The 27,581-nt window shown below is 34.3% G+C and overlaps 3 protein-coding genes across 7 annotated transcripts; 1 reads left to right on the forward strand and 2 right to left on the reverse strand.

The window, feature by feature from the left end:
• Window positions 1-2,515, reverse strand: LOC106665835 (lipopolysaccharide-induced tumor necrosis factor-alpha factor-like). Of its 3 annotated transcripts, none has more exons than XM_014392607.2 (4): window positions 2,287-2,515; window positions 1,128-1,172; window positions 646-781; window positions 1-326 (listed from the first exon to the last, which is right to left on the reverse strand). In XM_014392607.2, the coding sequence occupies exons 1-4, from the start codon at window positions 2,369-2,371 to the stop codon at window positions 221-223; spliced, it is 372 nt and encodes a 123-aa protein (XP_014248093.1). In that variant the 5' UTR covers window positions 2,372-2,515; the 3' UTR covers window positions 1-220. The 3 variants fall into 3 exon arrangements, with proteins under 3 accessions (XP_014248093.1, XP_014248112.1, XP_014248101.1); XM_014392626.2 differs by lacking the exon at window positions 2,287-2,515 and adding an exon at window positions 1,290-1,608; XM_014392615.2 differs by lacking the exon at window positions 2,287-2,515 and adding an exon at window positions 1,231-1,270.
• A 2,365-nt stretch (window positions 2,516-4,880) lies between these two features.
• LOC106665499 (MAM and LDL-receptor class A domain-containing protein 2-like) lies at window positions 4,881-14,527 on the forward strand. Of its 2 annotated transcripts, XM_014391955.2 has the most exons (10): window positions 4,884-5,357; window positions 5,418-5,588; window positions 5,650-5,817; window positions 5,881-6,042; window positions 6,098-6,250; window positions 9,706-9,818; window positions 13,013-13,112; window positions 13,173-13,295; window positions 13,374-14,030; window positions 14,092-14,527. In XM_014391955.2, the coding sequence occupies exons 1-10, from the start codon at window positions 5,291-5,293 to the stop codon at window positions 14,310-14,312; spliced, it is 1,935 nt and encodes a 644-aa protein (XP_014247441.1). In that variant the 5' UTR covers window positions 4,884-5,290; the 3' UTR covers window positions 14,313-14,527. The 2 variants fall into 2 exon arrangements, with proteins under 2 accessions (XP_014247449.1, XP_014247441.1); XM_014391963.2 differs by lacking the exon at window positions 13,374-14,030 and having other exon boundaries at window positions 4,881-5,357.
• A 1,345-nt stretch (window positions 14,528-15,872) lies between these two features.
• LOC106664971 lies at window positions 15,873-27,565 on the reverse strand. Of its 2 annotated transcripts, none has more exons than XM_014391119.2 (19): window positions 27,349-27,565; window positions 22,492-22,686; window positions 22,283-22,424; window positions 20,971-21,104; window positions 20,831-20,909; window positions 20,668-20,766; window positions 20,428-20,614; window positions 20,317-20,370; window positions 20,152-20,254; window positions 18,496-18,690; window positions 18,294-18,435; window positions 18,100-18,233; window positions 17,959-18,043; window positions 17,806-17,904; window positions 17,563-17,749; window positions 17,394-17,447; window positions 16,362-16,473; window positions 16,200-16,300; window positions 15,873-16,141 (listed from the first exon to the last, which is right to left on the reverse strand). In XM_014391119.2, exons 1-19 carry the CDS (start codon window positions 27,462-27,464, stop codon window positions 15,900-15,902), a joined length of 2,460 nt encoding a protein of 819 aa, XP_014246605.1. In that variant the 5' UTR covers window positions 27,465-27,565; the 3' UTR covers window positions 15,873-15,899. The 2 variants fall into 2 exon arrangements, with proteins under 2 accessions (XP_014246605.1, XP_024084069.1); XM_024228301.1 differs by having other exon boundaries at window positions 16,053-16,141; window positions 16,204-16,300; window positions 27,349-27,564.
• Window positions 27,566-27,581: the final 16 nt, after the last annotated feature.

Here is a 27,581-nt window from a genome sequence, read left to right on the forward strand (position 1 = left end):
ATTTTTCTACAAATATATTTTTTTAATTAGAATACAAGGGATTATGAAAAATATAAAACATTAAAATTAACATTACACTATCAAATATGAACTTATCTCAAATACAAAAATTGTTGATTAAACTTTAAAATTTTGATCTTATTGACAAATGCAAAAATTTATTGATGTCATACTTTATATAAACTTAATGTAGTTTTGTATTTTGAATACAGATAATGTGCTAAGCGACATACATACCAAGGAAGGCTTTGCAATTTGGGCAGAAATGACTGGTTTTCACTGGAGACCAAACACAAAGAGGGATGCATGCGCAAGGTAGGCAGACGCTAGAATAAGAAATCAGTTTTATGAGCATATTTATTTTGTGCTCTCTTCATATCTCATAAGATAAACGTCACAATCATGATAATAAATGCTGTTAAATGTGAAAAACAACCACTACACAAAAAACAAGTACAAATGAAACTGAAAGTTATTTAACTGCCATTTTCTTCTTCAGATAATTTTCGTAAATGTTTGTTTATTGGTTTGTTAAAATCAAACCACAATACGCAAACTATTCATGAAAACATGAAGTATTTCTGTATGTCAATTATTAATAGTTTTTTATTTTTTATTTTAATAACTAACATAATAGAAACTTACCCCGATAAAAACAAAAACAGGCAGCAAACATATTTTCCCACATTGTTTTTCTTTGAGATCCTTGACATAATAAATTTTTCACAACCTGGACAAGTTGTTTGGATTGGATTTGGACCAACCATTACCTGGGCTGTTCCTAAAAATTACAATACAAATAATAGTTTTTTTTTTTTTTTTTTTTTTTTGCTTTATGATCTTTGCATATTAGCCAAGACGAATACTTATATATGTTGTTCAAATTGGGGGTTATCGGGAAAAAAGGGCCAGAGGCGACGGTGGGAATCGAACCCACGACCGCGGCATGAGTCTCTCATGCTAACCACTTGGCTACCGCGGTCCCCGAGTGAGCGAATTGGTGAATGTTACGGACGAGTGTGTGCGTGAGTGAGTGCGTGTGAGTGGATGAATGTGTGATTTATGTGGAGCTCCATGTAAATAATAATGTTAATTGCATATTTAAGTAGATAATATATTCAACTTACTGACAACGGTGATATTGTTGCTTGGAATTGGATTCATAGTTACACCTACAAGTAAAAACAAAACATAAATTGACAATTTTTTGATGTTGTAAGTCACATTTACAATTGTTGTTTTGAAGTGGAAGCATATGTGGTAAAAAATAATAAATAATTAAGCATGACCTCCTATCATTTAGCAATAAATACAGTGTCAGCAAACATTAGGTTCGTTCCATCTCGCGTCCAATCAGAGACTCAAACTGACCGTCGGCTGTTCCATCATGCTTTCAGGCCAGGTTTGTGCCTGGTTTTTGAGTCAAAACATGCAAGGATTTGACTGTGGCTGGCAGTCAAAGACACGCGCAGATGTTTCCCGGCGCTTTTGCCCTTGTCAAATCACAAGTTCCTACTCATCCAGGGACCATTTTTATATGTGAAATAAAATATAAATAGGCATGTATATACGCATTTCTTTTTTGAACAAATACCCAAGTAAAAAAAATATATCTAGTGCTAAAAAAAATTATGTAAACTAAAAAAGCATTAAAAAATTATTTATATATATTATAATTATATACGTACAAGTTATGTGAAATTATCTGATTACAACGCTTAAATGCTTAGATGCAGGTTCATTCCTAGTATTGTAGTCAGCACCTTCTCCCTCCCAAGAGACCTACTTAGTTGATTCTGTATTTTTAATTCAGATTCCTCGCCTAGAGCTTGATTAGAGTAATCGTTAAATTAGGTTAAACTTATTCTTATAACTTCAAATAAAGTTTCAAATATAGAAAAAGTCTAATGAAGTACCTCGTGTCTCAGTCGTTAGTCCAGTTCGTTTCATATTTATAAACGATTAAGCCATCAAGGGGAACAGGATAATGAATTACTACCACAGGCTCTAGACTAATAAAATATTTCCGGTTAGGATAATAAAAATTAATATCGACAAATCCCAGACCGTTTTATTTATTAAAAGATGAACCACGCTGCATCGCTAAGTAACAATAGATAGAATGATACTGTACAATATACCGACCACGTGGGTTGTTGTTATAATTTTTTATTTGAAATAAAAATGATTACGATGGAAAAAAAACGTAGCCCTTTTCAAGTAATTCGTCTAGTTGTCTATTGAAAGCTGTTATTAATTACATTAAAAGAAAATACTTTAAAATACCTGCAGAAGGGCTTTCGACGTGAAACGGTTGTCTATTTTGCCAAATTTGAACGCCCGCGTCCTTGCTCTCGTTATAATTTGACATGGTGCAGAAATAGAAAATTTATGACAGATTTTATGGCCAAAATAAATCCTTTCCAATATCTCAAATAAGTGAAATTACGATGAGACGAGAACCTAGGCGAGATAATAGTGGATAGAACTGAGAAGTGAGAAGTGAGAACAGAGAGGAGACAAGATATCCCTCCACTTCCACCATTTTCAACAGCCAATTACAATCGCCAGAAAAAGTCATTATTAGCGCTTTATTTTATTTTATTTTTTATTTTTTCTGGCGATTGTAATTGGCTGCAATAATGACTTTAAATTAAAAGACAGTTTTTAACCATTTTATTTTAAACTAAAGTGAAAAATCAATATTTCTGATTTATGTAATTTTAACTTTATACATGTAAACTGAATGAAATCTGAAAATGGTTATTGTATACATCTAAGTTTATGTGCTGTGTGTTTCTTTTGTTGAATATCTTATTCAGTTTTTTAATATGTGCTTCTAGAAATATCCTTATGTCTAAAGTGACAGAAAGATGTAGATTAGATTAGATTATATAGGAGCTGGCCTCTTTACGACCTGTGCACCGCAACTAGTATTTTTCTTACGGGTCAAAAACCCATTTCTTTAAAAAGAGAGTAAACAAAAAGAATATACACAATACAATGCTTATAATTAAATCAATATTAATAAAAAAATAAAATACTCTACTATAATTCAATGAAAAAGTTTAGGGATGGTGCTCCACCATTGCTCTCTTCTCCTCTACACAGAATGATGATCAAGAGTAGCGACATCTGCAATAGCATTGACTTCTTCAATAGTTCTGTGCAATCTATGAAAAACCTTATCCTACAACCTTAGTTGAATGCTTTTATATTTTATACTATACAAAATTATTACAATTTATTTCATTTACTGGTTCAACTAATTCTTGCACTCTAGTCTTATTATATATTTACAAAGAGCATTATTTTCATNTTTATAAAGCTTTTGTACAACCCATACTAGAATATGCTACACCTGTTTGGAACCCATTCGATCTAAATTATCAAAAAATTCTTCAATCGTACAAAACAAATTTTTAAAAAAACTTTCCTACAAACTCAGTCTTCCTCCGAATTCTGCCTACCCTGGAATCCGCTCTGAATTTAAACTTTTCGATCTGGCACTAAGAAGGGATTACTTTGATATTGTTTTTGTATTTAAATTATTAAACAATCTCATTGATAGTCCTTATCTCCTCTCTCAACTACAGCTACATTTCCCTTCGTACTCTCTTAAAACCTATAAATTATTTTATATTGGATTCCAAAGCTCTAACTACATGTTCTCTTCTCTTCTACACAGAATGATGATCAAGAGTAAGAACATCTGCAATAGCATTGACTTCTTCAATGGTTCTGTGCAATCTATGAAAAACCTTATCCTACAACCTTAGTTGAATGCTTTTATATTTTATACTATACAAAATTATTACAATTTATTTCATTTACTGGTTCAACTAATTCTTGCACTCTAGTCTTATTATATATTTACAAAGATCATTATTTTCATTAAATATGTACCTAATTATTGTAGTTTCAATTGTCTTTCAGCTTTATTTTGTTTTCTCTGCCTTATTTGGTTAGTAATTATGTCTTTCATTTTTATTGTTCAGTTTTTACTCTTTAATTGTATTTTTATATTTATCATTTATATTTACCATTTATATTATTACCATGGATATACGTCCTTATTCTTTTTATATATATTATTTGTATTTTTACATATATTATTTATATTTTTTGTTATTGTAAAATGTCTTTTTTATAGTGGATTTCGATCTGTAAATCGGAAGGAGAAGTGATTATGGAATAGATTTTCAGATCATCAGCAAATAATAAAAATTGAGCAGAAGGGAGAGCAAGATGGCTATCATTAATAAATAAGAGAAACAAAACTGGTCCAAGATGAGACCCTTGCGGGACTCCCAAGGAAGCCGCAAAGGGACATGATTTAAATGATTTTATTTTGACTATTTGTTTTCTGTCGGAGAGAAAGCTGGATAACCAATTCAAGATAGTAGTATATCCCTATTGTCAAAACATAGTTCTCCCAATTGCTCGAAGTGGTTGAGCTAAGACCTAATTAATTTAATTTAAAAAAATGTACCATATACTTTATAAACAAATAGGTATAGTGATTATTTTTAAAAAATTTCTAGTCTTTAGACGTTTTATTTTACATGTGAAGATTTCTTTCACAAGTAAGAAATGCTAGATAAATTTTTCATATCCGTCCTGTTTCATCAACAGTAAAGATAAACGATAAAATTTACCCAAGGTTAAAATTCTGCTCAATTCAGCAGAATAAGATTGGAAAAAATGCTAGATATCAGTTATGCAACATCTAGCTGATTTTGTGATAGTCCTTTCTAAACTACTGAATTTTAGAAGGGATATGCTAGATTGTATGTATTTTCTATACTAAAAAATTAAAAAAACAAAACAAGACAAAATACAATTATTCTAATAAAAGAAGTTACATTGTTAATATTAATTAAGATTGTATGTATTAGGTGATAAATGCGGAAAAGCAAGTTTGTTCTTTTAATTTTCTTAATAAGCTGACATATTTCCTAGATCACAGTTTGGAAAAGATAGTTCTAATCACAGAAATACTTTGCACTTTAGTTTCTATGGGTAGAACTATCTTTTTCAAAAAATGAATTGATATATTCACCCCTCAAATCATTTCTATTCCCTAGATCTTCTCAGATTATGGAAAAATTAGAGTCTACTAAAATCTTGAATTCCATTTTTATGAAATAATTTTGACTAAATGATAAAATAACATAATAGCATTCAATGAATGGACAATATCTACATCCTCCTTCCTTACGAGATAAAGGGCAGGAAGAGGGGGTGAAACACCCTTGTAGATTCATTTGGAAATTAAAACTTTAACGCAATGAGGTGCATATACGGCCTCTTGATTTATCTTTTCAATTATAGTGTACTTTTTGTCCATGGTGGAAGTAAGTCTCAAAAATAATTTTTTAAATTTTTATTTCATATCGACGCTTATTTAATTGTAGGGGGAAGAAAGTTTTCGTGTAGCCGAAGAAATCCAGAGCATGGGAAAATCGAAGTGAAATATAGAGGGAGAATTGCAAAATTCGTTTGTGATCCTGGTTATGTACTTAGAGGTGATAAACTAGCGACTTGCCTCAAAGGCAGCTGGGACAGCTTCCCAAAATGTGAAAAAGGCAAGAACATCATAAACAGACAAAAAATTAATTTACAATTTTGTAATGCATGTTTGTTTAGTTGGAGGCTGCGCTTACCTCGAGACATTAGAAAATGGAAGAGTTTTGATAAGCAAGGACATGAGCATCATTAAATTTGAATGCGATCAGGGTTACAAGAGATCTGGAGGGAATGAGACGCTTGCTTGCAAGGATTTCAGTTGGGAAAGGCACAAACCCACTTGTGAACGTAAAGATTTCCACACTACTCATTATTCGACTAACTATATCTTCACTATTACTTTCTAATTAGCTGACATTCTGAGAAGCTGTGACTTCGATGAAAATACAATTTGTGATTGGAGGAACAGCACCAGTACTGGCTTTTCATGGCGCTTGCACCAGTTCAAGACTCCAAGTCATATAATTAACACCGGCCCTTCTGGTGATCACACACCGGGTGCAAATGCTGCAGGTGATACTGATAACCGGCTGTAAACATTCTGACAGCTAATAATATCAATTTATAGGGCACTATTTATATATTGAAACTTCTGGAGGGATGCACTCTGGATCAAATAACACAAGGAGGTTCGCCAGGTTGTTTTCGCCCATGATTTTTCCGATGAAGGGATTTGAAACATGTTTCGTTTTCTGGTATCACATGTATGGCCTCACAATTGGTAATTTCTGTTTTATTTTATTTTGAAATTATTGTCGTGTGGATTTTGATCATCATGATCTATTATCATTTGGTTTATGAGGTGCATTGGCACTTCAATATATTTAATGATCAGTTTGCCTTTTGTCATACCCATTGCTGAATACGGCAAAAAACAGCAAAAACCAGGATTGGAAAAAAACTCACTTCACAGACCTCAAGAAAAAATCTCACGATTTCTGAAACATTAACGAATGAAAAACAAATGTCATTTACATAATTTATTTAATTTAATGGCTTTATGGCAATGCTGCAACTTCAAAGCTTCAAAAGTTAGATGTGATTCTAAATAAAAGTTTTTGTATGGGATATATTAAGATCCACCCAACTGGCATAGTGCTAACAGAATCTTTGGAATTACCCTTAGATCAGTGGTTCCCAAAGTGGTCCCTATGGACCCCCAGAGTCCCCGGTATCATTCAGCGGGTCCGTGGAAAATTAAAATTGATCTGGGGGTCTCTGAATAACATCAGGGGGCCCAAGCAAGGTTTAATATAATATAAATAATAATTCACTAGTTTTCGTGGTCCGCTTGACCAATTAATCTATATACATATTATATATTATCTATATTATATCTACATTATAAATTAATACATTTGAAAAATGGCAAAAAGGAGGGAAAATTCAAAAAAGGTGGGAATGAGATGAGAAATTAGTGTCCGAGTGGATCGAAGTCATGATAGCTCAAGTGGTAGAGTAGCGACGTATCAAGCCGAAGGTCATGGGTTCAAATCCCACTTGTGACACTGACTTTTTTATCTCAACTAAAAACCTTAATTAATTGAAATAAATAATATAATATAAAACAGAAATACGTTGGTTTTCTAAAAGTGCATGTTTCAATCGGTTTTATGCGCTCTTTGATTCAGTGTTGTAATTCCTGAAAACCAAAGACAATGGTTTGTGACACAATTTAATTAACTCAAAAATGACATAGCCTATATGTCTTATTTATTTGCCAAATTTAAACAAAACTAATTTGAAACTACAAGAAGACCAATTAAATTAATCAAAACTAAAAGCTTAATATCTGTGTTTGTTGCAAAACTTTTTCTTTAAACAAAACTTGGAAAGAGGAGAATGCTCTGTTTCCAAATCTTTCGAAATTGCCAATTAGAGATGAAGATTTGCTTGCGTACGTCAACACTTAACGGCTCTTCATGCAGACCGGAACCAAAGATTTGAAGACATTCTTCACTTGGATATTCCCGTCTGGGTGTTGAACCCTTTTGCACGTGGACAAACTCAGATCCCAAACACAGATGAATCCATACTAATACAGGAGGAACTTATTGAAATATCCACAGATGAGGAACTTAAACCAATGTTTGAACAAGGATACCACAAATTCTGGTTACAAAAACAGATCCCAATTTTATATCCTGCATTATGGGTTATTGTACAGAAGTTGTTGACTTCTTTCCTGTCTTCCTTTTTGATAGAACGTGGATTCAGTGCCATCATGAACCTCATCACAAAAAAAATTTAGAAATTAGTGCTCGTGAGGCTTTGCGGTTGCTACTCACAAACATTGAGCCAGTAATATACACTCATAACATCTCATCACGTTCATCCAACTCATTAATTTTTTATATTTTATTTTAAATAAAGGTAATTAATATTATAATGTATATATAATTATAATTTCATTAAATACTTCTACAACAAAAATTTTGTTGTAATTTTTATATGCATTTACCATTTGGCTTTTTCACTTGGGGGTCCGTGGGCAATTTTTGACTATAAAAAGGGGTACATGGGTCATAACAGTTTGGGAATCAATGCCTTAGATCTTAAGAGACAATTTCTTTCAAAGAAATTCATTGTAAAAATTATGACAAGAAAATCAGATAAATCTTCCAAATTAAACTTACTCTGCTCACAAACTTTGGTATATAAATATCGGTTAAAAAAACAGAACCCTTCTCATAGATAGTTTTTGGAATGTTAACAAAGTGTGTAGATCTGCAATTTACTCGGATATCCTTCCCATGTATCAAACTGAGTACAAAGCGCTGACTGAAGAAGTTCATACTTCTCCTTACTTAATGAGTAATAAATGCATAATAATCACCGATAGTTTAAGCTCTCTGCTAAAGTTAAAGAATCGGAACTTAAATGCTTTTGACAACCATCTCGCAAGATAGATAAGAAAGTTGTTATAGCTTGGGTACGAGCTCATATAGGATTAACGCCTAATGAAAAAAATGGATCAATTTGCAAAAGAAGCTACTTCACAGGGTTCGTTTTTTACCCTCTACTATATTGAACTCAATAATAAATTAAAAATACAGTGTTACAACATGAGATTAAATAGATATCGGGGTTCTAGTAAAGGAAGATCATACAAATCCATTCAACTTAAATACGGTACTTGCTGGTTTAAGGGCAAACCAGTAAACAAGGAAATGTGTAAAACTAGATGAAGACAAACCATGTTTATTGAATAAATTATTTATTAAAGATCAATTTCACTAATTTATGTGTGACTACTTCTCAGAAATAGATTAATGCTATCACTTTATTATGATATGCTCCAAATATATCAAATCAAAAGATTATTCAATTTCATATTTCAATTCTATTATGGTTCTATCTCTCAACTATTTTGTGTTTAAATGATTTGTAAGTTTATCGTTCAATTGAAAGATATTAAACGACAAGTATAAATAAATATAAAGCACAAATGATAAAAATAGTACTTGGCTATGGCTATTTAGGCTAATAATAAAAAATAAATAAATAAAATAAGTGAAGTCATTGTTGTAAAAGTACACACACGTAGTATACATTTGTGTATTTTTTTTAAATAAATGTAAAATAAAATACAAGTCTTATACAATTATAATCATATCCATTATATTTAGTGTTCTGATTGACCAAATTACTTCTTTCAATTAATTAATCGTTTTATGTAAGGTTTTGGCCGAAATGAAAAATTTAGTGTTCTGCTCTTGTCACTAAATTTTTCATTTCGACCAAAACCTTACATCAAACAATTAATTAATTGAAAGTTATAATCATAGATAAAAAATTGGGGATAAGTTGAATTTGAAAGAAAGAAAAAACGTTCAGTTCCTTTGCCAAACTTTTCATGGAATATATCTCCTTAATCAGGACTTTGAACTATTTCTAATGATTTAAATGGTTTAAATTTAACTCAAAAGCTTGGGAATTGAATGTTTTTTTCTTTCTTTCAAATTCACCTGATTACTGATATTCTTATATATAATTAAAACATTAAGGCTAATCCATACATGTTTAGTGGTCATAAATGACCATATTAATTATTTCAATTGATTATTCTTTTTATCTAAGGTCTTGGTTGAAATGAAAAGAATAATTAATTGAAATAATCAAGGCTAATATTAATCACATTGAGATAATATTATAGTTATACCGAAAATATTTTAGGCACTTTGAATGTTTATGTTAATAACATATTGAGGTTCACAAAATCAGGAAATCAAGGTGATAGATGGTACCGAGGATTGGTTTCAAACTTGCCAACAAATGAAACATTTGTCGTAAGTTAAATTTTTATTACCTATTTTATAGTGCGTAAATCCCTATAGGGATCCATTTTCCTTCAATTATTATTTTGATTTAATGATTGAAGGAAAATTTACTTTCATAATTTAAAAAAAAATGTTATTAGCCAAATAATAACTTAATTTTTTTGTTTTTACTTGAGAAACTGTAGACCCGACTTTTCTTAAATAAAGACCAATACAACCCAACCCAGGGAGCATTCCTGGCCCCATCCTGTATACCATTTATACTACTGTCTATACATCCCAAAACCATTATTCCTACCTATACCATCCACGAACAGCAGACTAGTACAAAAACTGGAGGTCAAGACTAAATGAGGAAAAATAAGGAATGAGGTGCTACCAACTTCTACCCAAGTTAGAGTTAGGACTATACCTAGAAATCAGACTGACGTGCAATCCCCACAAGACTTAAGTATAGAAGACTTGAACAACTACAAAGACTTTCATGATGCTAAATCAAGTTTGACTGTCAAAACTAAACTATTTACAAGGTATTAAGGCAACTACTTTGGGCATATGGAGTGGATTTGTGGGTTCAGCCAACCATCTAAGTGTTCCAAATAAAAATCCTAAGTTCGAATTCTCTAAGTCACTTCCCTATCCATATGACCTCAACATTCCCTTTATTCAAGGCTTCATCAGTTCTCGCTTCCAAAAGTTCCACAACAAACTTTCAATCCATCCTGACCCTACTGTCCATGCCTTATGCCACTTTCCCAACCTGAAAACGTAACACATCGCCTTAAATGACAATAACTTCGAGACCTCGAGTTTATCAAAGACAGGTGCAAAATTGTAAGACAAGATTGAATGAAGAAAATTGTACCTAGAGTAAATTTACATTGAAAAACAATCTTGTCCTGCACTGTACATCAACAAGGAACTATTGACATCCATTTAAGTCTGATACATCCATAAAGTCTGTCCTGATTGCATACCCCCTATATTAGTTAAAAAATGTTCTGCGGCTCTTATTGCTCCTTTACACTATATTCTGAACCAGTCGTTAAAAACAGGTATTTTCCCCAATGCTTGGAAAAGCACTTTTGTCATTCCTCTACATAAAGCTGGTGATAGATCTAATGTTTTCAATTACAGACCAATATCTATTCAATCCATGTTCTCCAAGATATTTGATTCTATTATTTGTAATAAACTTAAAAATGACATTAAATCTTTTATTATACCTCAGCAACATGGTTTCTGCTCTAATAGATCAACTGTTACTAACCTGCTCACATTTCAAAATTACATCTTAGATGCAATAAATTCTGGATACCAAGTAGACTCAGTGTATACTGATTTTTCTAAAGCTTTCGATAAAGTAAATCACAGAATACTGTTAAGGAAACTAATGGATTATGGTTTCACCGGAACTATCTTGAATTGGTTATCCAGCTTTCTCTCTGACATTAAACAAATAGTCAAAATAAAATCATTTAAATCATGTCCCTTTGCGGCTTCCTCAGGAGTCCCGCAAGGGTCTCATCTTTGACCAGTTTTGTTTCTCTTATTTATTAATGATATCCATCTTGCTCTTCCTTCTGCTCAATTTTTATTATTTGCTGATGATCTGAAAATCTATTCCATAATCACTTCTCCTTCCGATTGCTTACAATTACAAAATTCTATCAATAATGTGCTAACCTGATGCTCTAATAACAAACTTACTCTTAATGTTTCTAAATGCTACACAATTACATTCTCTCATAAGAAATAACCTTTTATTTATCTCTATACTCTCCATGATGCTCTTTTAACGCGAGTTGAGGTCGTAAAGGATCTTGGTGTACTTTTTGATCAAAAGCTCAAGTTTAAAGAACATATTTCTTCAATAAAAAATAGATCTATGAAGATGCTAGGTTTCATCATCCGGAACACCTATGAATTTAAAAATCCTTTATGTTTTGTCCGTCTTTATAAAGCTTTTGTACAACCCATACTAGAATATGCTACACCTGTTTGGAACCCATTCGATCTAAATTATCAAAAAATTCTTCAATCGTACAAAACAAATTTTTAAAAAAACTTTCCTACAAACTCAGTCTTCCTCCGAATTCTGCCTACCCTGGAATCCGCTCTGAATTTAAACTTTTCGATCTGGCACTAAGAAGGGATTACTTTGATATTGTTTTTGTATTTAAATTATTAAACAATCTCATTGATAGTCCTTATCTCCTCTCTCAACTACAGCTACATTTCCCTTCGTACTCTCTTAAAACCTATAAATTATTTTATATTGGATTCCAAAGCTCTAACTACATGTTCTCTTCTCTTCTACACAGAATGATGATCAAGAGTAAGAACATCTGCAATAGCATTGACTTCTTCAATGGTTCTGTGCAATCTATGAAAAACCTTATCCTACAACCTTAGTTGAATGCTTTTATATTTTATACTATACAAAATTATTACAATTTATTTCATTTACTGGTTCAACTAATTCTTGCACTCTAGTCTTATTATATATTTACAAAGATCATTATTTTCATTAAATATGTACCTAATTATTGTATTTTCAATTGTCTTTCAGCTTTATTTTGTTTTCTCTGCCTTATTTGGTTAGTAATTATGTCTTTCATTTTTATTGTTCAGTTTTTACTCTTTAATTGTATTTTTATATTTATCATTTATATTTACCATTTATATTATTACCATGGATATACGTCATTATTCTTTTTATATATATTATTTGTATTTTTACATATATTATTTATATTTTTTGTTATTGTAAAATGTCTTTTTTATAGTGGATTTCGATCCGTAAATAAATAAATACTCAGGATATAAAAAAACAGATGAGGAATACCTTGACAAAACTTAACAAAACACAATTACAATGCCTTTTAAGACCGAAAGCTGTTATGACTATCAAAACTCAATTAATTCTATACAAAATGCAACCATTTTGGACATACGAAGTAGAACTGTAGGTACAAACCATCCAATATCCATGTATCCAGTTCTTCTAGTCAAAAGTTCTCAGACAAATTCTCAAAGCTTTTTACTGCTTCACTAAATACCTACAATGACCTCAACATTCCTTCTGTCAATGAATTGATCTGATTTCGTTTCCACAAGTTCAATGCCAAGCTCACGGTCCATTCTAACCCCCATGCATAGTGTAATGTATTTGTACATACTTTTGATTCAAATTGTTATAGATTGAAATTGAAGGCGAGTCTGGCTCTAGTTATTTGGGAGATATCGCTATTGATGATATTATGATAACAAACAGCAGTGAATGCCAAAAGCCTATGCTGAGTAAATAAAAAATTGTAAAAAAAATTACACGAGCAAGTTACTCAATGATTGCTATTTCAGTTGAAACAACTTGCCGAGGAAGGTGCTATGAAAACGAAGAAAATACCACATTGTGCCGGTGCAATCCTGACTGCAGTGAGGATGATTCCTGCTGTACTGACTTCATGCACTATTGCAGTTTAAGTAAATATGGCTTTTGAAATGTTTTTTATTGCTTCTTCCTTCCCTAGTTGTAAGTGAGTATGATTTGTTCAATTTTAGAGACGACGACTGGGTCAGCAGATGAGACAACAGAGGATACCGGTTTAACCTCGACTGAATATTTAAATACATCTCAGGGGGAATTTACTACTGACGGTGTTGATTTTACCGAATTCTCCCCTTGGCCCTCTTCCTTTGAATCGCAGAGTTATTCTTTTGAACCCAATCTGACTACAGAGCCTGTATCGAGTGAAAATTCAATTTTTACTGACTACCCTTTTTCAACCCTGTCAGAGACTGAAACTGAAAAATCGATCACCTCTAGTGGACCATTTTTAAATACAAATAAAAATTATTCAGCAATGTTGACATCTGAAATCTCAATTCATGAAACAGAATCTGAAACAGTTCGACAGGCAAATGAATTCGACAAACATACGACTACTGATGAATATATTAATACAGTAGATATTGCGCAAAATCATACTCATTTACAAAATTCCTCAACCCTTACAAGCACAACTTTAAATGACTTGACAACAAACAGTTTCCCATTATCAACTACTGAAATTACTGAGAACACTGAACAAATAACTTCATCGTCCACTATTATACCTGAAACTACTACAGTTACAAAATCACCGAAAAAGTACTCGACAAAACAAAAAAACCTTCCTTGGTCAAATAAAAAATGGAAATCAATATATTCACCTAAAGGTATAATTGGATATTTAAAAAAAAATCAAATTCATAAATACCTTGTTTTACAATGTTTTAGGTCGCTATACATTTTCAGCAATCAAGCAAGAGCAAACCAACACTACTCTCACTTATCTCTCTGTGATTCTTGGTGTTATCCTCATATTCACTTGCTTAATAGGGGTCAGCATTTATATGTTTAGAAGACATAAACTGCACGTACCGATTCAACAGGAGGAAGCGGAAGTTATCTACCTCACCTCAGATGAGGCCCTTGATTTCACAGTTGGGCGGAGATGAAACTGAAAAGACTTACAAACTGAAAATAGGAGGATAGAGGAGTTTTAATCACTGTAAATAAAACCATTATTTACAAAAAACTGTTTTAATACTGTAAAGATAATTTATATTCTCTTGCAAACTTAATACTTTAAAAATCTATTCAAGATTGTGAAATTAAAGCCTGTGTTGATAGAAATCAAATGTTAATTCCTATTTAGAAATAAATTTCTTGCTGGAGAGTTGATGGATTTTTTATTTAATTAATTATCTTAATTAACCATCCTCATCTTAATTATCATCCAAAGAGGCTTCCCAAACTGTCTTCTGCGGACCTCTTAGGCATTCACCTAACTTGGTCTGCAGCGAACTTCGAGAAAAATTAATAATTACAAAAATAAACATAGAATGAATAAATAAAATTTAAAAAACTAATAATAAAAAATAAAATGCAAAATAGGCAAGGTAAGTGGATGGACAGGACTAATCTGGTCGGTCGCTGCTTTTGGAACTCCCTGGATTTTTCCAATTTTGTATATAAATAGCCACTGTTTCTCAAAAATGTGAAACAAGCTCAAACTTCTCGAGTTCTTCGAGTGCAGTATTTTCATTGATCAGTTATTTACTTCAATATGGATCGATTGGCTGAAGTAAGGATCTCTGAGGAAGCATGCAGTATAAGCACATCCAGGAAAGCGCCAAATTGGAACCGATGAGGCAGAAGGACAATCTTCAGGTGGGGACATTACTGACGACTAGCCAAATGAAGGACAACCTTCATGATGCACCTCAGCAGGATCCAGCATACTCAAATTTGTTATGTCTCGGGTAGGTGCAGGCCAAACAGCCAGTGGAAGTGGAAATGTCCTTTGAATATTACTTCCCAACTGGTCGAGGCCATGCCGTTTTCAGTTTTGACAAAGCCAACCAGTCTATCTTCAAGTGAATATGAATGTTTGATAGATGTTACTTCAGATTCCAACTTGAAATCTACTATCGAGTCCGATACTTACCCCCATTTTCTACTCTTTCTGGAAAACAAAAATTTTACCCGCTTGTTGAAAAAGCAAATGTTCTTCCATTTGCCACAACTTACCTAAATACGAAACTGTCTAGATGCTGAACCCAACATCCATCTACAGCTATCATAAACTAAGCCAAACATATCCAAATTGTACAGGCTAAAACATCTCACTCTTCCCATTAGTTCATTGGTAATTAATGTTCAAATTATTACTTTTGAATTTGGCTCGAGTTTTATGTTTGGGAAACCCTGTCCTAAGTTATCCTGAGAGTTCTTGTTGAGTGGGAGAAAGCTCTAAGAGACCTAACTTTGCATGATTTAATAAAGCGATCAATCTACCAAATCTGATGTATTTTAGCATTTTGCTGGAAATGCTACAGTCGGTTAGGCAGACCAAGTCAAACAAGAAAAATCAAACTACAAATTCATTATCTTAAAAAAGCGCAAACAATTAACATTGTGGAAGCTTCACAATAAAATAAAACAAATATTTAATTTGTGGTGTTTTTATCTTTAATCGAGTATTATACTCATTAGTATTAATACAACTGCTTAAAAGTAAAATTATTGCTGTACAAGTTTGACTAAAGAATTGGATATCTGAAATCAGAGTAAAACTGCTGATGTTTATGAGGGTTTGTTATGTTATAATTCTTTTTTACATTAGTTTTCAACTTAGTTCTGTTTAATGTATTCATTTTCCTTGTTGGTCGGTCATTGACTGTTTTCTCTTGGTACGACCAACGTAGAAAAATGAAATAAACCAATTCAACGGTGCTCAAGATGCTGGCGCCCAGAAATAATCCAACTGTTCCACCAATGCTCACTATAAAATAAAAACGATATTTGAAAAAGATACAAATTACATGGTATATCTAGCCTACCGACAAGGTCAAGACGGGATCGTACGACATTCCTCTTAAATCTCTGTGAAGGCAGGTTGTCCATGATTATGGATATCTTTGATCCATATATATCTTCTACTCTGAAAAAAAAAACAAAAAAACGCATGATTAAGATGTTAATAAATCAAAATAAAATGATACCTTGATGATATTTTGGATATGACAGTGTATTCTGGTTCTGAACAGCTAGACATACAATTGCAGACGAGCCCTTTCTTTTTACTCTCTGATGTCCGTAGTGCTCTAAGCATTTCTGTATAAAAGAGAAACATTACTATAAAATAAAATAATTAAACTATACTCGCAAATAATCTGGATTTCTTATAATCTGGTATGGTCTGGATGAAGAACAAATTCAATAAAATGCTTTCAACCTATTTTCAGGTCACCATTAAAGCAAAACAATCTTAAAGATTTTTACAAATTGACATAATTAAATATTAATAGGTAGCTTGGCAGAAAAATTGAATTTGTTGTCTTATTCAGAACATACTTAGATCCAGATTATTTGTGAGTTGAAAATCGGTCAATACATCTAACATTTTAAACATAAACAGTATAGAGGTACAATTGGAGAGAGAAAGTACAATTCAATGTATAATTTCAAAATTGTCATAAAATGTTTATATAAGTTATTTTGTTGAGAAAAGTCTCAATGTGTCCCACCTAAATGAAAGCTGCAATTCTTTGGCTCCATATAGAGAGCCTGTAGGCATGCCACCTGACATGATAATGTGCTTGAGCTGGGTCCCTGTTCTCATTTTTGGAGGAAACAGGGTTGTTTTATTATATGCAGTACTGATAGTTTTGTGTACCTAGTATGTGTTGAGAGTGAATGTATTTATTATTGTGAATGTTTAGTGTGATATGGCCAATGGTGGAAGATTGACTCAATTAGGCTAGTTATGCAAGTGTAAAGGGGGATGGATGAATACCGAGTACCTCACCACCCTGAGCGAAGGATATGTAAATAAAAAAGCATGTATTTAAGAGTAAATGAGAGTGTGAATAGGTTTGGATTTAGGAAATGATTGTTGGTGGCTGAAATGGCTTGATAACCCCTGGAGCCAACCTCGGTAGCTGGATGGATAAGACCAAGGTTTGACCCTGGACTGCCAATAGATTTGAGCTTATATAAGTCACTAATCAGTTGTAAATCATAAGAACATTCACCTGAGTGTTTTGATAAACATGTAAGACCTTTTATGTCACAAGTTTGTACTCCGTCTGTGAAAATAAATACATAAGATCAATTAATTTTTTTTAAATGTAAAAATGCTTTGTTTATAAATTTATCTTTGTGTTAAAAAACTTCTGAAAACTTAATTCTAAACTTTTGTACCTTGTTTTGGCATAAAATGATGTGTGCAATTGCAAAGTCTCTTCTGAGCTTCCGCTCTGCAATTGACCACACAAGCAGAATAACTGTAGAACTTGTACAGGTTAAAAGGGTTTTCAGACGGGAACCTGCAATTTCTTTGTTCAACGGAAACTTTTTGCAACTGTTGGTCATTTTCAATCTCATTGACCTACAAAATCGCACCATGTAATCACAACTAAACATCTGTTCAATGCAATAACACACCTGGAAAGTCATTTCGAATTCGAGACCCCAATTAAGAACCGCCTTTTCATCTTGAGGATGATTCAAATAAGGGACGTCTTCTTCTGCATGTATAAACACCTAAATGAACCAACATCAGTTTTTAAGTCAGACAAATTTTAATATAAAACTCACTTTCACTGATTCGTAAACCATCATGTTCAGAAATCCTGGTCCTGTATATTTATTCGAAACCAAATCAAGCCATTCACTGCTATACCTTTCAAATAATCAATTATTTAAACAACAGTATAATAATAACTACAACAGTTGTACTTTTTTGTTTGTAAGGAATTGAGGGAATAACAGACTCCCAATTCTGTTATTAATGGGAGAAAATGCTTGCAACAATCAAACTGTCGGCCGTTCCAGTAGCACGAACCAATTAAATTGGCACATCCCGACCTTAACTAAAAATAAAACAACTTTTTCAAATAAAAAGTAAAATAAATGGTAATAAATTTGATTACTTCATTGATCAGCATGTCTAGGTCTTCTGTGCAGTTCATGGTGATGCCACAATGCATGGAGCAAGAGTTGCATGTGCCATCAAAGAAAGTGATATCCCTTAGGTAAAAATCCAGATTCATGTTTCTTACTTTGCCAAACAACCTGGAAATAGAAAAATTTTATTTACAGATTTTACTTTAATTTTTTTTTCGTCCGATATACTTTCTACTAAAATCAAATATTTTGTCTGGGGCTTCATTCTCGCATATTGTCACAGTCGGGAAGGTCGTGTTCCAATCAAGATATGACGTCTCGACTACAAAGCTGACGGCATTGTGTTGAAAGTTGTACCAAGTAGCTGATACAAGAAGGAATGTTGCATACACTGCAGCCGAGCATACAACTGACCAAAATATTCTACAAAAAATTAAGGATGCAAAATTAAATTTATTTATTCAAGGGTTTTATAGTAAGGTGAAAACAAGGTCTCATTTCAATTAATATCAAATAGAAATCAACTGACCAAATTTTTTCGTGTTGCAAAAAAGGTTTTGAGAGAAAGCTAGGTTCGCTGATTGATGTTCACTGTCCATAATTTTTCTTTTAACCAAAATTTCTTGGGGCCATTGTGACCAGGAGTTGGACTTGGTTCAGAGCTGGATTGGACAAGGAGGAAGAGGAAGCCACATCGCCATCGATACAATTAACAAAATTTGTATTGGTTCAGAGGGCGATAAGGTGATCACTAGTAGAATGCCATGCTGATGTGATTTCCTATTCTGCCTTGTCTGCTCCAGCTCTCAAAATTTAAAAACACACAAGGCAGCAAACATCCAAACCATCCCGCATTCTACTGCATTTTCAAATTCTAAATAAATACAACTTTGTCTGTCAAGCTTTATTAATTTTTTTTTACATAAGTTTTCAACTGATAAAGTATTTCGTGCGAAGTAAATTTACAAATTTTAAGTGTTCGTGCGAAACAAATTTAAATCACCTTTCTGTGATGTGCCTCTTGGGCTGAGTTATATACCTTAGCCCGTGTATGGAGCTGTTATTGAAATACGCTTTGACACGAAAAGAAATTGTATTCATAACATTAGCGAATTGAAGCATCTTGAAGCTAACACAGCACTGAAGCTTTCACCGAGCATTACCAGTCCATTATCCCCGTTAATGGTTAAAAGCTTTTTACTGTGCCGTTTACAAATAGAAGAAAAAAAAAACATTTACAAACCATAAAGGAATCAATTTTTCTCCTTCACCATTCCTATAGTGCCCATAAAAAAATAATAAAAAAATAAATTTATTCATTGCACAATAAATATATATTATTAATGGTTTTTATGCAAAATATATAGGAAATAATTATTAATAATAAACAGATAACTAATTAAATAATAAATGTATATAGTATATTTTTTCTTGATCAGTGCCTTTTTTTTTTTTAAATGTGTAAATTATGTTCAAAATTGTGCTTGTTAGGTTCATCCAGCACACCAATTGAAAGTATGGAAAAAGAGTTTCTATTTTGAGATTTCTGATTTGATATCTTTTTGTTTCTCCTTTTAGATGAATATTTTCTAACGAAAACGAAGTATATAAACTCGGCAATGCTTAAAAGACTGGCGCCCAGAAACAGGCCAACAGTTCCTCCCATGCTGACTGAAAACATTTAAAATATATTTATTCAAATCAGTTTTCAACTCCAAAGCGCTTCCACTTACCCACAAGGTCTAAGTTATTTCTGACGACTTGTCTTTTGAATTTATAAGATGGAAAATGAACCATTTGAATAGTGAATGATGAATCGAAATCTGCACTAGATCATAGACGTGAGATCAATGAAAAGTTTTAAGTTCAAAATATTTAACTTACACTGTTATGGTTTTAATTTTACTGTATTCCGATTCAATACAGGTCCCCATGCAGTTACATTCCATTCCCATTTCCCCAGGACTTTTCAACTTTCTCAAATATACTGTAAAAAATAAATTCCCAACAGTTTCAAAAAATCGTGTAAGGTCTAGAGGAAAAATTTACGGTCATTTCTTGTCAAGCAGGTTAGTTGAGCTACACTGCAACGCTGTACTCCAGCTGTAATCAAACAATAATTATTGATTAAATTAAAGTAATTTGTTCGACTTATCTCACCAACTCTGGGCTGGAAATGGTGCGTGCAGTTACACAGTGCTATTGTATGGTTCAGCCTACATTCTTCTATGCATCCCGAATAGCTGTACCATTTGCTATATTTTAGATAGTTTTCATCCGGGAATCTACATTTTCTCTTTGAAATCGCCAAACTCCGTAAGTTTGGATCATTTTCTATTTCCACGATCTAAATACAGGAACGCAATTATGTATAAGTTTAGTGATGAGTCATCAACTTACCTTAAGCAGCGTGACAAAAGATTCAAAGCCATTTATGTCAATTTGCGGTTGTATGTATGTGTTTGGGAATGGCTTATCTTCATGTGGATGAATAAAAACCTAAAATTTCACCAATGATTGGATCAAATCAACAATGGTCCTATAAAGAAATTGTGACACTTACCCTCACTTCAGTAGTACTGATGGATAGTTTCAATTTTCCTAGTCCAATTTGTCGATTTGAAACAAAATCATTCAGTTTCCTTGAACAGTTCATAAAGTAAAAATTTCTTATAATTATTTAAAGTTATTACATTTGCTTACATATTTGAATGAAATGAATTCATGGTATAACAAGGCCCAAGTTCTGTTGACACAAGGGCAAACTTTTCAGAACAGTTAAAAGGCACATCGTTCCAAGCACACTGAAGAATTAAGTCTTCCAGTTTAAGCCTCGCCTTAAAAGCAAAAACAAAACTTATAATTATTATAAAATGATTTTCAAGACAGAAATTATTCTGATCAGATTTCAATTTAAATTAAATAATTTTTACATTTGGTAACTATGCACTACAGTAAATATGGTAGAAATGATGAAGGTGGGGTGAGTTGGTAGATTCACTTTTTGTAAATATGGTATTTTGAACTGGTTGACCCAGAACAAGTGATGTGTCGATCAGATCAATATAAGTGTATCCATTAGTATTGGTATTTCATTTTTAATACCTATATTACACAGGGCGGGCGACCAGGACCCGAGGGGTTAAAAGCCTGAGTAGGCCCGTACCCCATTTTAATACCTAGATGTTTTGATTTGGCTGAGAAATTACGTAGGCCAGGGAATGGGATAAAGGATAAGTTGTCTTCCATGACAAAAGCCTTCCTACGTCATATTCATCTGCACTGATGAGTTATATAAAGAGAAGACTTGAGAAGAAACCACACAACAGTCAAAACAAGTGCAAAAGTCAGTGTACATTAAATACCCCTGACTGTTTACCACTATCAAGTACATGGATGCTAATAAAAATACTGAAGCTAGCGTGAGCTATAACACATTCAATGAGGAGCATAGATATATTTAATGCATGTTGGGCATAAAATATTAACCTAACCTAACCTAACTTTTAACCATCAAACCATGAAGGTCTCAGATGGGGATTAATTAAAAATTTCGATATTTTTTTCTTGAGTTTTCATTCTAGCCTGCATGTTGTCACTGCTTGGGTCTGTCAGGCAATTAGAGATTAATTTCACAATCAGGCACTTAGCCGGACATGGCAAAAATAATGTATATGTAACAAATTTAGTATCATACACAGCCATGTCAATGTAACAACAGTTCCACACAAAGTTTTATTCATCTATGCACAGGCAGAAAAATAAAGAGTAGGACAGGTGGCAGTAACAAAGATTTAGACCAAGGTGAATTGACTAGTCAGTTTGAAACTCCAATAAACTTGTTAAAAAAAAAAAAAAATCAGAGTATCAATCTAACAGTACACGTTAAATGGAAGTCTTCTACTCAATGAGGATGTATAGATGCTTGAAATTCAATGTGAAATAAAAAACAAATATTATTTCACAAATGTGTACATTTCATATTAATTTATACCTTGGAACCAGAAAGTCTTACCGCATTAACTATTGTTTCATAGTCTTCGGTGCAATTAAATTCATAAGAACACCTGTATTCGCATGATTCGCAGATGCCCCTGAAATAGGCGATGTCATTAACGTAGAATAGAAGGTTTTTCGAACTACTGACCCCGTATAATCTAAAACAAAAACAAAAAATGTAAAAAGGTAACTAGGCAAAATATTAAGTGCAGTCAAATTTCATACCTTTTCCTAGCAAGATCAATTTTGTCGAGGGAACCTGTTTCGCACAGAGATACCGCTGGAAAAGATGTATTCCAATCCAGATATGCAGAACTGACTACAAAACTGACAGGGCTGTTTTCAGAATTGTAATGAGCTGCGACCAAGAGCAAAACAGTAGCGTACGTTGCGACTGAGCAAGCCAGAGCCCAAAAAATCCTGAATAAACAAATGCTAATTAATCTTCTGAGTCTGCAAGGTGATGGACGTGTAGTTTTGCCATTTCTGATCATTTTAGACTGCCTATCCTTGCTGTTTTGTCTGTATTGTTTTTATGAAGATACTAGGAAGCAGGGTTGAGCTCCCCAGGCACTAGTCTTATGGTTTATTGTACCTTCCTATTTACCTAGTTCAGTGCAATCGCTCAATCCTTCTTCTAAGAAGTATTAGGTCATTAACTGTTGCTGCTACAATTTCATTCTCTAGATTTTTCTGTATGCTAGGTTAAATTTTCATTGAGCCGTAGCTTCGCATTTGAAGATGATAAGGATAGCTGTTTCTTTCTTATTATATAATCTGCAAATGGGATCATCATTATAAATGCCCTTGTGACATAGATGTTTTCTCAGATGCCAGAGACCGAATCAATAGTCCTCTGAGTCTGGCCCTCTCCAACTGCAGCAGTGAGTTTGCCAGTCTTGGTGACGTTTATTGGTCAGGTTGGTCTGTGTTATTTTGTCATTAAAAATAAAATACAATTGCAGAGTAATGTGAGATGAGAAGAACTCTGGACCAACTTCAGAGGTGTCAGACATACCAAACACTAAAACTAGCAAACTGCTGCTACAGTTAAGCTTTGTTCCCAAGGCGTGTGGCTTGACGAACTTGGCCAGTCGTTTGCCATGCCTCATGCCGTGGGAAACATAAAACTCGTTATTGCTCGCGAGTGCCTTTCGCATGTTTTGTCGGAAAATACTCCAAACATCAAAGGCCTGGGGCTCGACGGATGACAAGCCTCAGTACGGCTCCAGCACCTTTTCCCACGATCTGCTGTGGTTTGTTGCAGTTTTACTGATTTTCTCTTAAATAAATTAATTTTTCAACATCTATAAATCGTAATACATAAACACTGTATTAGCATCGATCTTTAAATCAAATGTGACTTCATTTGAAAAAATTTACGTAGTGGGTGACTATTGGCCGCTCGGTGATTCGCCAAGCAACGAGCTTTTAGGAGTCGGACCACTACAGATCAAAAGTTTATGATTACGCTTGTTAAGCCACACGCTGAGGGAACAAGGCTTTATAGAGAGCCAAACTCAGAGGAGAGGTCACTGGCATCTAAGAAAAAATAAAATTGGATCGAATGATGGATTTGTGGGTGATGCAACGAGAAGGAAGAAACAGACACCCATATCATCTTCAAATGCTCCATGGAGACAACCTGGGATACAAAACCCAAGGAAAGGAATTGTAACAGCGACATTAAATGACCTAACACTTCTTAAGAGAAGGATCGTGTCAATTGCACTAAGAAACTAGGAAAAGTAAAATAAGCCAGAAACCAGCAGTGCTTGGATAGCATAAAACCCCCACATTCTAGAGCCCATCACCATCATCGAGATAAAACTCAAGGTAAGTTGGCTTTAGAAAAGTATTATTGAGAAATATTGTATGAGCGGTTTTCTTTCGGAGGGTAAAAGTAACACCCCCCTCCCAGTTTACTACCATTCGACTATCTGTAATGTGTGCCTGGAGCTCAGGATTAAAGGATAGCACTTTGTCGTCGGCAAAAGAAGCAAGGAAGGTAGTCGGTATATCTGAAGATGATGATGGATAGGATTGGTCAGAATACGTTGCCCTGGAGCACCCCGGCTCCCAGAGAGCATTCGGAGTAGTCCGATCCTTGGCGAACTCGGAACCATTAAGGTTGGTCCAGACATGCGGGATTCGCCGAATCCCGATTAGTGGGACGAACTGATCGAAAATATGTGCCTATTTACTGTTATTTATTTTTCGATAATAATCGATTCTTAACAAGTATAGATTTATTAATCAAATAGCGTTATTTCTGTTGGTTAAGAATGGACTGGCCTAACGTAACAGTCTTGGAGTTCCACGATCAAGCTGAACCAATATTTTGGAACGCTTCTCTTCCGAATCACAACAACAAACAAAAATCAAAAAAAGGAAAGAGTTTTCGATGCGTGGAAACGGAAGATGGGGTAACAGTGTGGCTGATTGTGACTTAGTTTGTAGCCACTACACAAAACAGTAGCGGATAGGGATAGGGACAAAAGAGGCGGCCACAAGGCCTTCTGCACCTCGACCTGAATAGATCTATTGTGCACCCCTGTTTTTTTATAACTCACTGGGCAGTTTCAGGTTGTTAATCAGCCTCCATAGCTTTGCCAGCTGCTCCTTAGTGTTAGGATCTTGCTTGCGGTTTTTCTTTAAGAAGAAGAAGAAGAAGAAGAAAAAAATAACTTTATTCTGGGACTGGTGTCCCCTAAGAATAATTTACATGAAATAAATAAAAGAAGTTCCTTTTATGAAGTTAAAAGTAAAAAAAAAAGATAACAAATCTTGGCACAATGTATACCAATAAGGCAGGACAGAGGAAAAAATTACGAGAATATTAAGCAAAAATAACAAATGTTAACATGAGGTCTCTGCTTGTTGGGAGAGGAGGTGATTATACAGGTGGGATTTAAAGGAGGAAAAGGAGGCAGCGTGATGAATAGAAAGGGGAAGGGAGTTCCAGAGTTTAGGGGCTCGGATCAGAAAGGATCTTTCGAAGGTATGGGTTGTATGTTGCGGAAGGATAAGGTCGATTGGGGATGAGCGGGTCTTACGAGTGAGATGTGAGGAGTTGAATTGGAGGGATTGGATGATGTAAGGAGGACGACGAGAGTGGATGGACTGGAAAAGAAAGCAACCTAGGAAATACTGTGCACGGAAGGAAGGGAATAGCCAGGAAAGTTGGGAATACAACCCCGACACTCGGGATCCCCGTGGGGTGCCGTACACAAATCTTACGCAACAATTCATAATACGCTTCAATCGCGCGTTCTCCCCCTCCGAGAGACCACCGTATGCCAAACAGCTATAATCGAAGAAGGGAAGTATAAGGGAAGATACAAGGAGTTTGCGGGTGGAGAAAGGTAAGAGAAGCCAGGACCGACGAAACAGGCTGAGGGAGGCAATGGAATGGCGGGAAATTTGGGAAATGTGAGAATGCCAGGAAAGGTTTTGGTCAAAGACTACTCCTAGGTTTTTAACCGAAGAGCAGAAGGGGATGGGATGGTTATTTAGCATGAGAGGTGGGATGCTGGGGAGGGAATTGAGGAGTTGCCTGGACCCGATAATTATGGCGGTGGATTTGGACGGATTGAGGACTAGGGAATTTTTATGGGCCCATTCGTTGATGGAGTTTAGGTCTTTTTGGATCTTGAGAGTGGCCGAGTGACGATCGGAAGGGTGGAAGGATATGTATATTTGGGAGTCATCGGCATATAGGTGATAGTTACAGGACTGGAAACTTGAGCCTTTTCTCGTTAGAGCGTTTTTCTTGACCTAGTAGCAAGAACCCGCACCTACCTTCGCAGAAACATAAAATGTGTTCTGCGGTCTCCTCCTCTTCCTGGCAGCATTTGCACAGTGTTTCTTTTGTCTGTACTCCTATCCTGCGCATGTGCTTTAAGTGACAATATCCTGTCAGGAGTCCAACCAGAATCCTGGTTCGGTTGCGGTTGCCAATCTAGTAATTCTTTCGTAATTTTTTTGGATGGTCCTTCTATGAAATTCTTCGCGTGCCTCCCTGTAGTTGTTCGACCAGGTTTTGGACTCATTAACACAAACAGTAACCGCAGCTTCAATGTTGTTCATCACGATGGTAGTAAATTTAGGACTTGCACGGCACTTGGCGAATATTCGCTGTTTCCGCACAAACTGGGTTCTTGTACAAACCCTGCATATGTGTAGACATAGGTACGCGATTTGGCGAATGCCAAGATGAGCATCTCGAGACTTGGCAAACATTCGACTACAATCGGCTTTCGGCGAGTACCGCACGTCTGGAGCCATCTTTAGGCAGAGGTGAAAGATACAAAATAAAACGAGACCCACTTGTCACACCAGTCAAACGATTGAGGCACATAAAAAAAAAGGCTTCCGTTCAGTTTATCCTTTAGGGATGAGGATGGTAGTTCTCAATGGAAATCACCTACTGGATTGTGTAAAGTGAGGACGAAAGCCGAACATTCTCAAATATTATATAAGGCTTTGGTTGAGACAAAAAAGTCATTGTCACAAGCGGGATTCGAACCCACTCTCAACCAAAGCCTTAATTAATTGAAAAGAATTTATTCGGTCAAGCGGACCACGAAACCTAATAAATTCTCAAATATATTTGGCACGGGAGGATATAGGCTGATGGGACGGCAGGAAGAGTTTGGTTGCAGAGTTTTGAGGTCAAGGATAAAATTTGAGTAGTACCAGAGCAAAAGGAAGTTAGTGGTGCGGATATGATGTGGTTCTATAGGTAGATAGGATGATGATTTTTTTAAAAATTCACAGTGGGTTCGGAATGTGATGAGGCCAAACCAGAGGCCTTGACATCCTAGCCAGGGTCTTAGGACCACATCTGAAGAACAGCTTTGGGTACAAGCGTAATGGGTTTTCTGATGGAAAAAAAGTTTCGAGTAATTTCTTTAATTTCATATTCTATACAAGTATAATTGATATTTTATGCTTAATATGGATCATTTCGTATAGATCACGCAGAAGGAACAGTGACTTTTTATATATTTTACTGCCTTTGAAGGTTAATAAAAAATAATATAAAGAAAATGTATTTTTTTAAATTTGTTTCTTATTTACCTTTCTGTAATGTGCCTGTCGGCCTGGGCTATGTATTTAAGGCCGTGGATCGAACTTTTTGAAAAGTATATTATGATCCTTTTAAAAAAGCTCAAGTTCGCCTTCGTCAACCTCATGTTCTCGTGGCCCAGTTGAAAAATGAGAAAGAGTCGACGGTAATTAAAGGGCAAATAGATCTTATCGTATTAGCATGTCCATTAAGCTTTACGTGACGTGCGAATAGTGGAAGAAAA

The sequence above is a fragment of the Cimex lectularius genome, unplaced genomic scaffold, assembly GCF_000648675.2.
Source record: "Cimex lectularius strain Harlan isolate CLEC.00 unplaced genomic scaffold, Clec_2.1 scaffold1, whole genome shotgun sequence".
Taxonomy (NCBI): domain Eukaryota; kingdom Metazoa; phylum Arthropoda; class Insecta; order Hemiptera; family Cimicidae; genus Cimex; species Cimex lectularius.

Excerpts from the sequence above, each read along its gene's own strand:
- LOC106665835 (XM_014392607.2), bottom strand. The coding sequence starts at position 2,371 with ATGTCAAATTATAACGAGAGCAAGGACGCGGGCGTTCAAATTTGGCAA. Across the intron at positions 1,173-2,286 it reads CGTCGAAAGCCCTTCTGCAG|GTGTAACTATGAATCCAATT; the intron begins GTATTTTAAAGT and ends TTTTACTTGTAG. Across the intron at positions 782-1,127 it reads CAACAATATCACCGTTGTCA|GAACAGCCCAGGTAATGGTT; the intron begins GTAAGTTGAATA and ends TGTAATTTTTAG.
- LOC106664971 (XM_014391119.2), bottom strand. The coding sequence starts at position 27,464 with ATGAGGTTGACGAAGGCGAACTTGAGCTTTTTTAAAAGGATCATAATA. Across the intron at positions 22,687-27,348 it reads GACAGGCACATTACAGAAAG|GATTTTTTGGGCTCTGGCTT; the intron begins GTAAATAAGAAA and ends TTGTTTATTCAG. Across the intron at positions 16,142-16,199 it reads ATCCCGTCTTGACCTTGTCG|TGAGCATTGGTGGAACAGTT; the intron begins GTAGGCTAGATA and ends TTTATTTTATAG.
- LOC106665499 (XM_014391955.2), top strand. The coding sequence starts at position 5,291 with ATGAGGTGCATATACGGCCTCTTGATTTATCTTTTCAATTATAGTGTA. Across the intron at positions 5,818-5,880 it reads GCACAAACCCACTTGTGAAC|CTGACATTCTGAGAAGCTGT; the intron begins GTAAAGATTTCC and ends CTTTCTAATTAG. Across the intron at positions 6,251-9,705 it reads CATGTATGGCCTCACAATTG|GCACTTTGAATGTTTATGTT; the intron begins GTAATTTCTGTT and ends AAAATATTTTAG.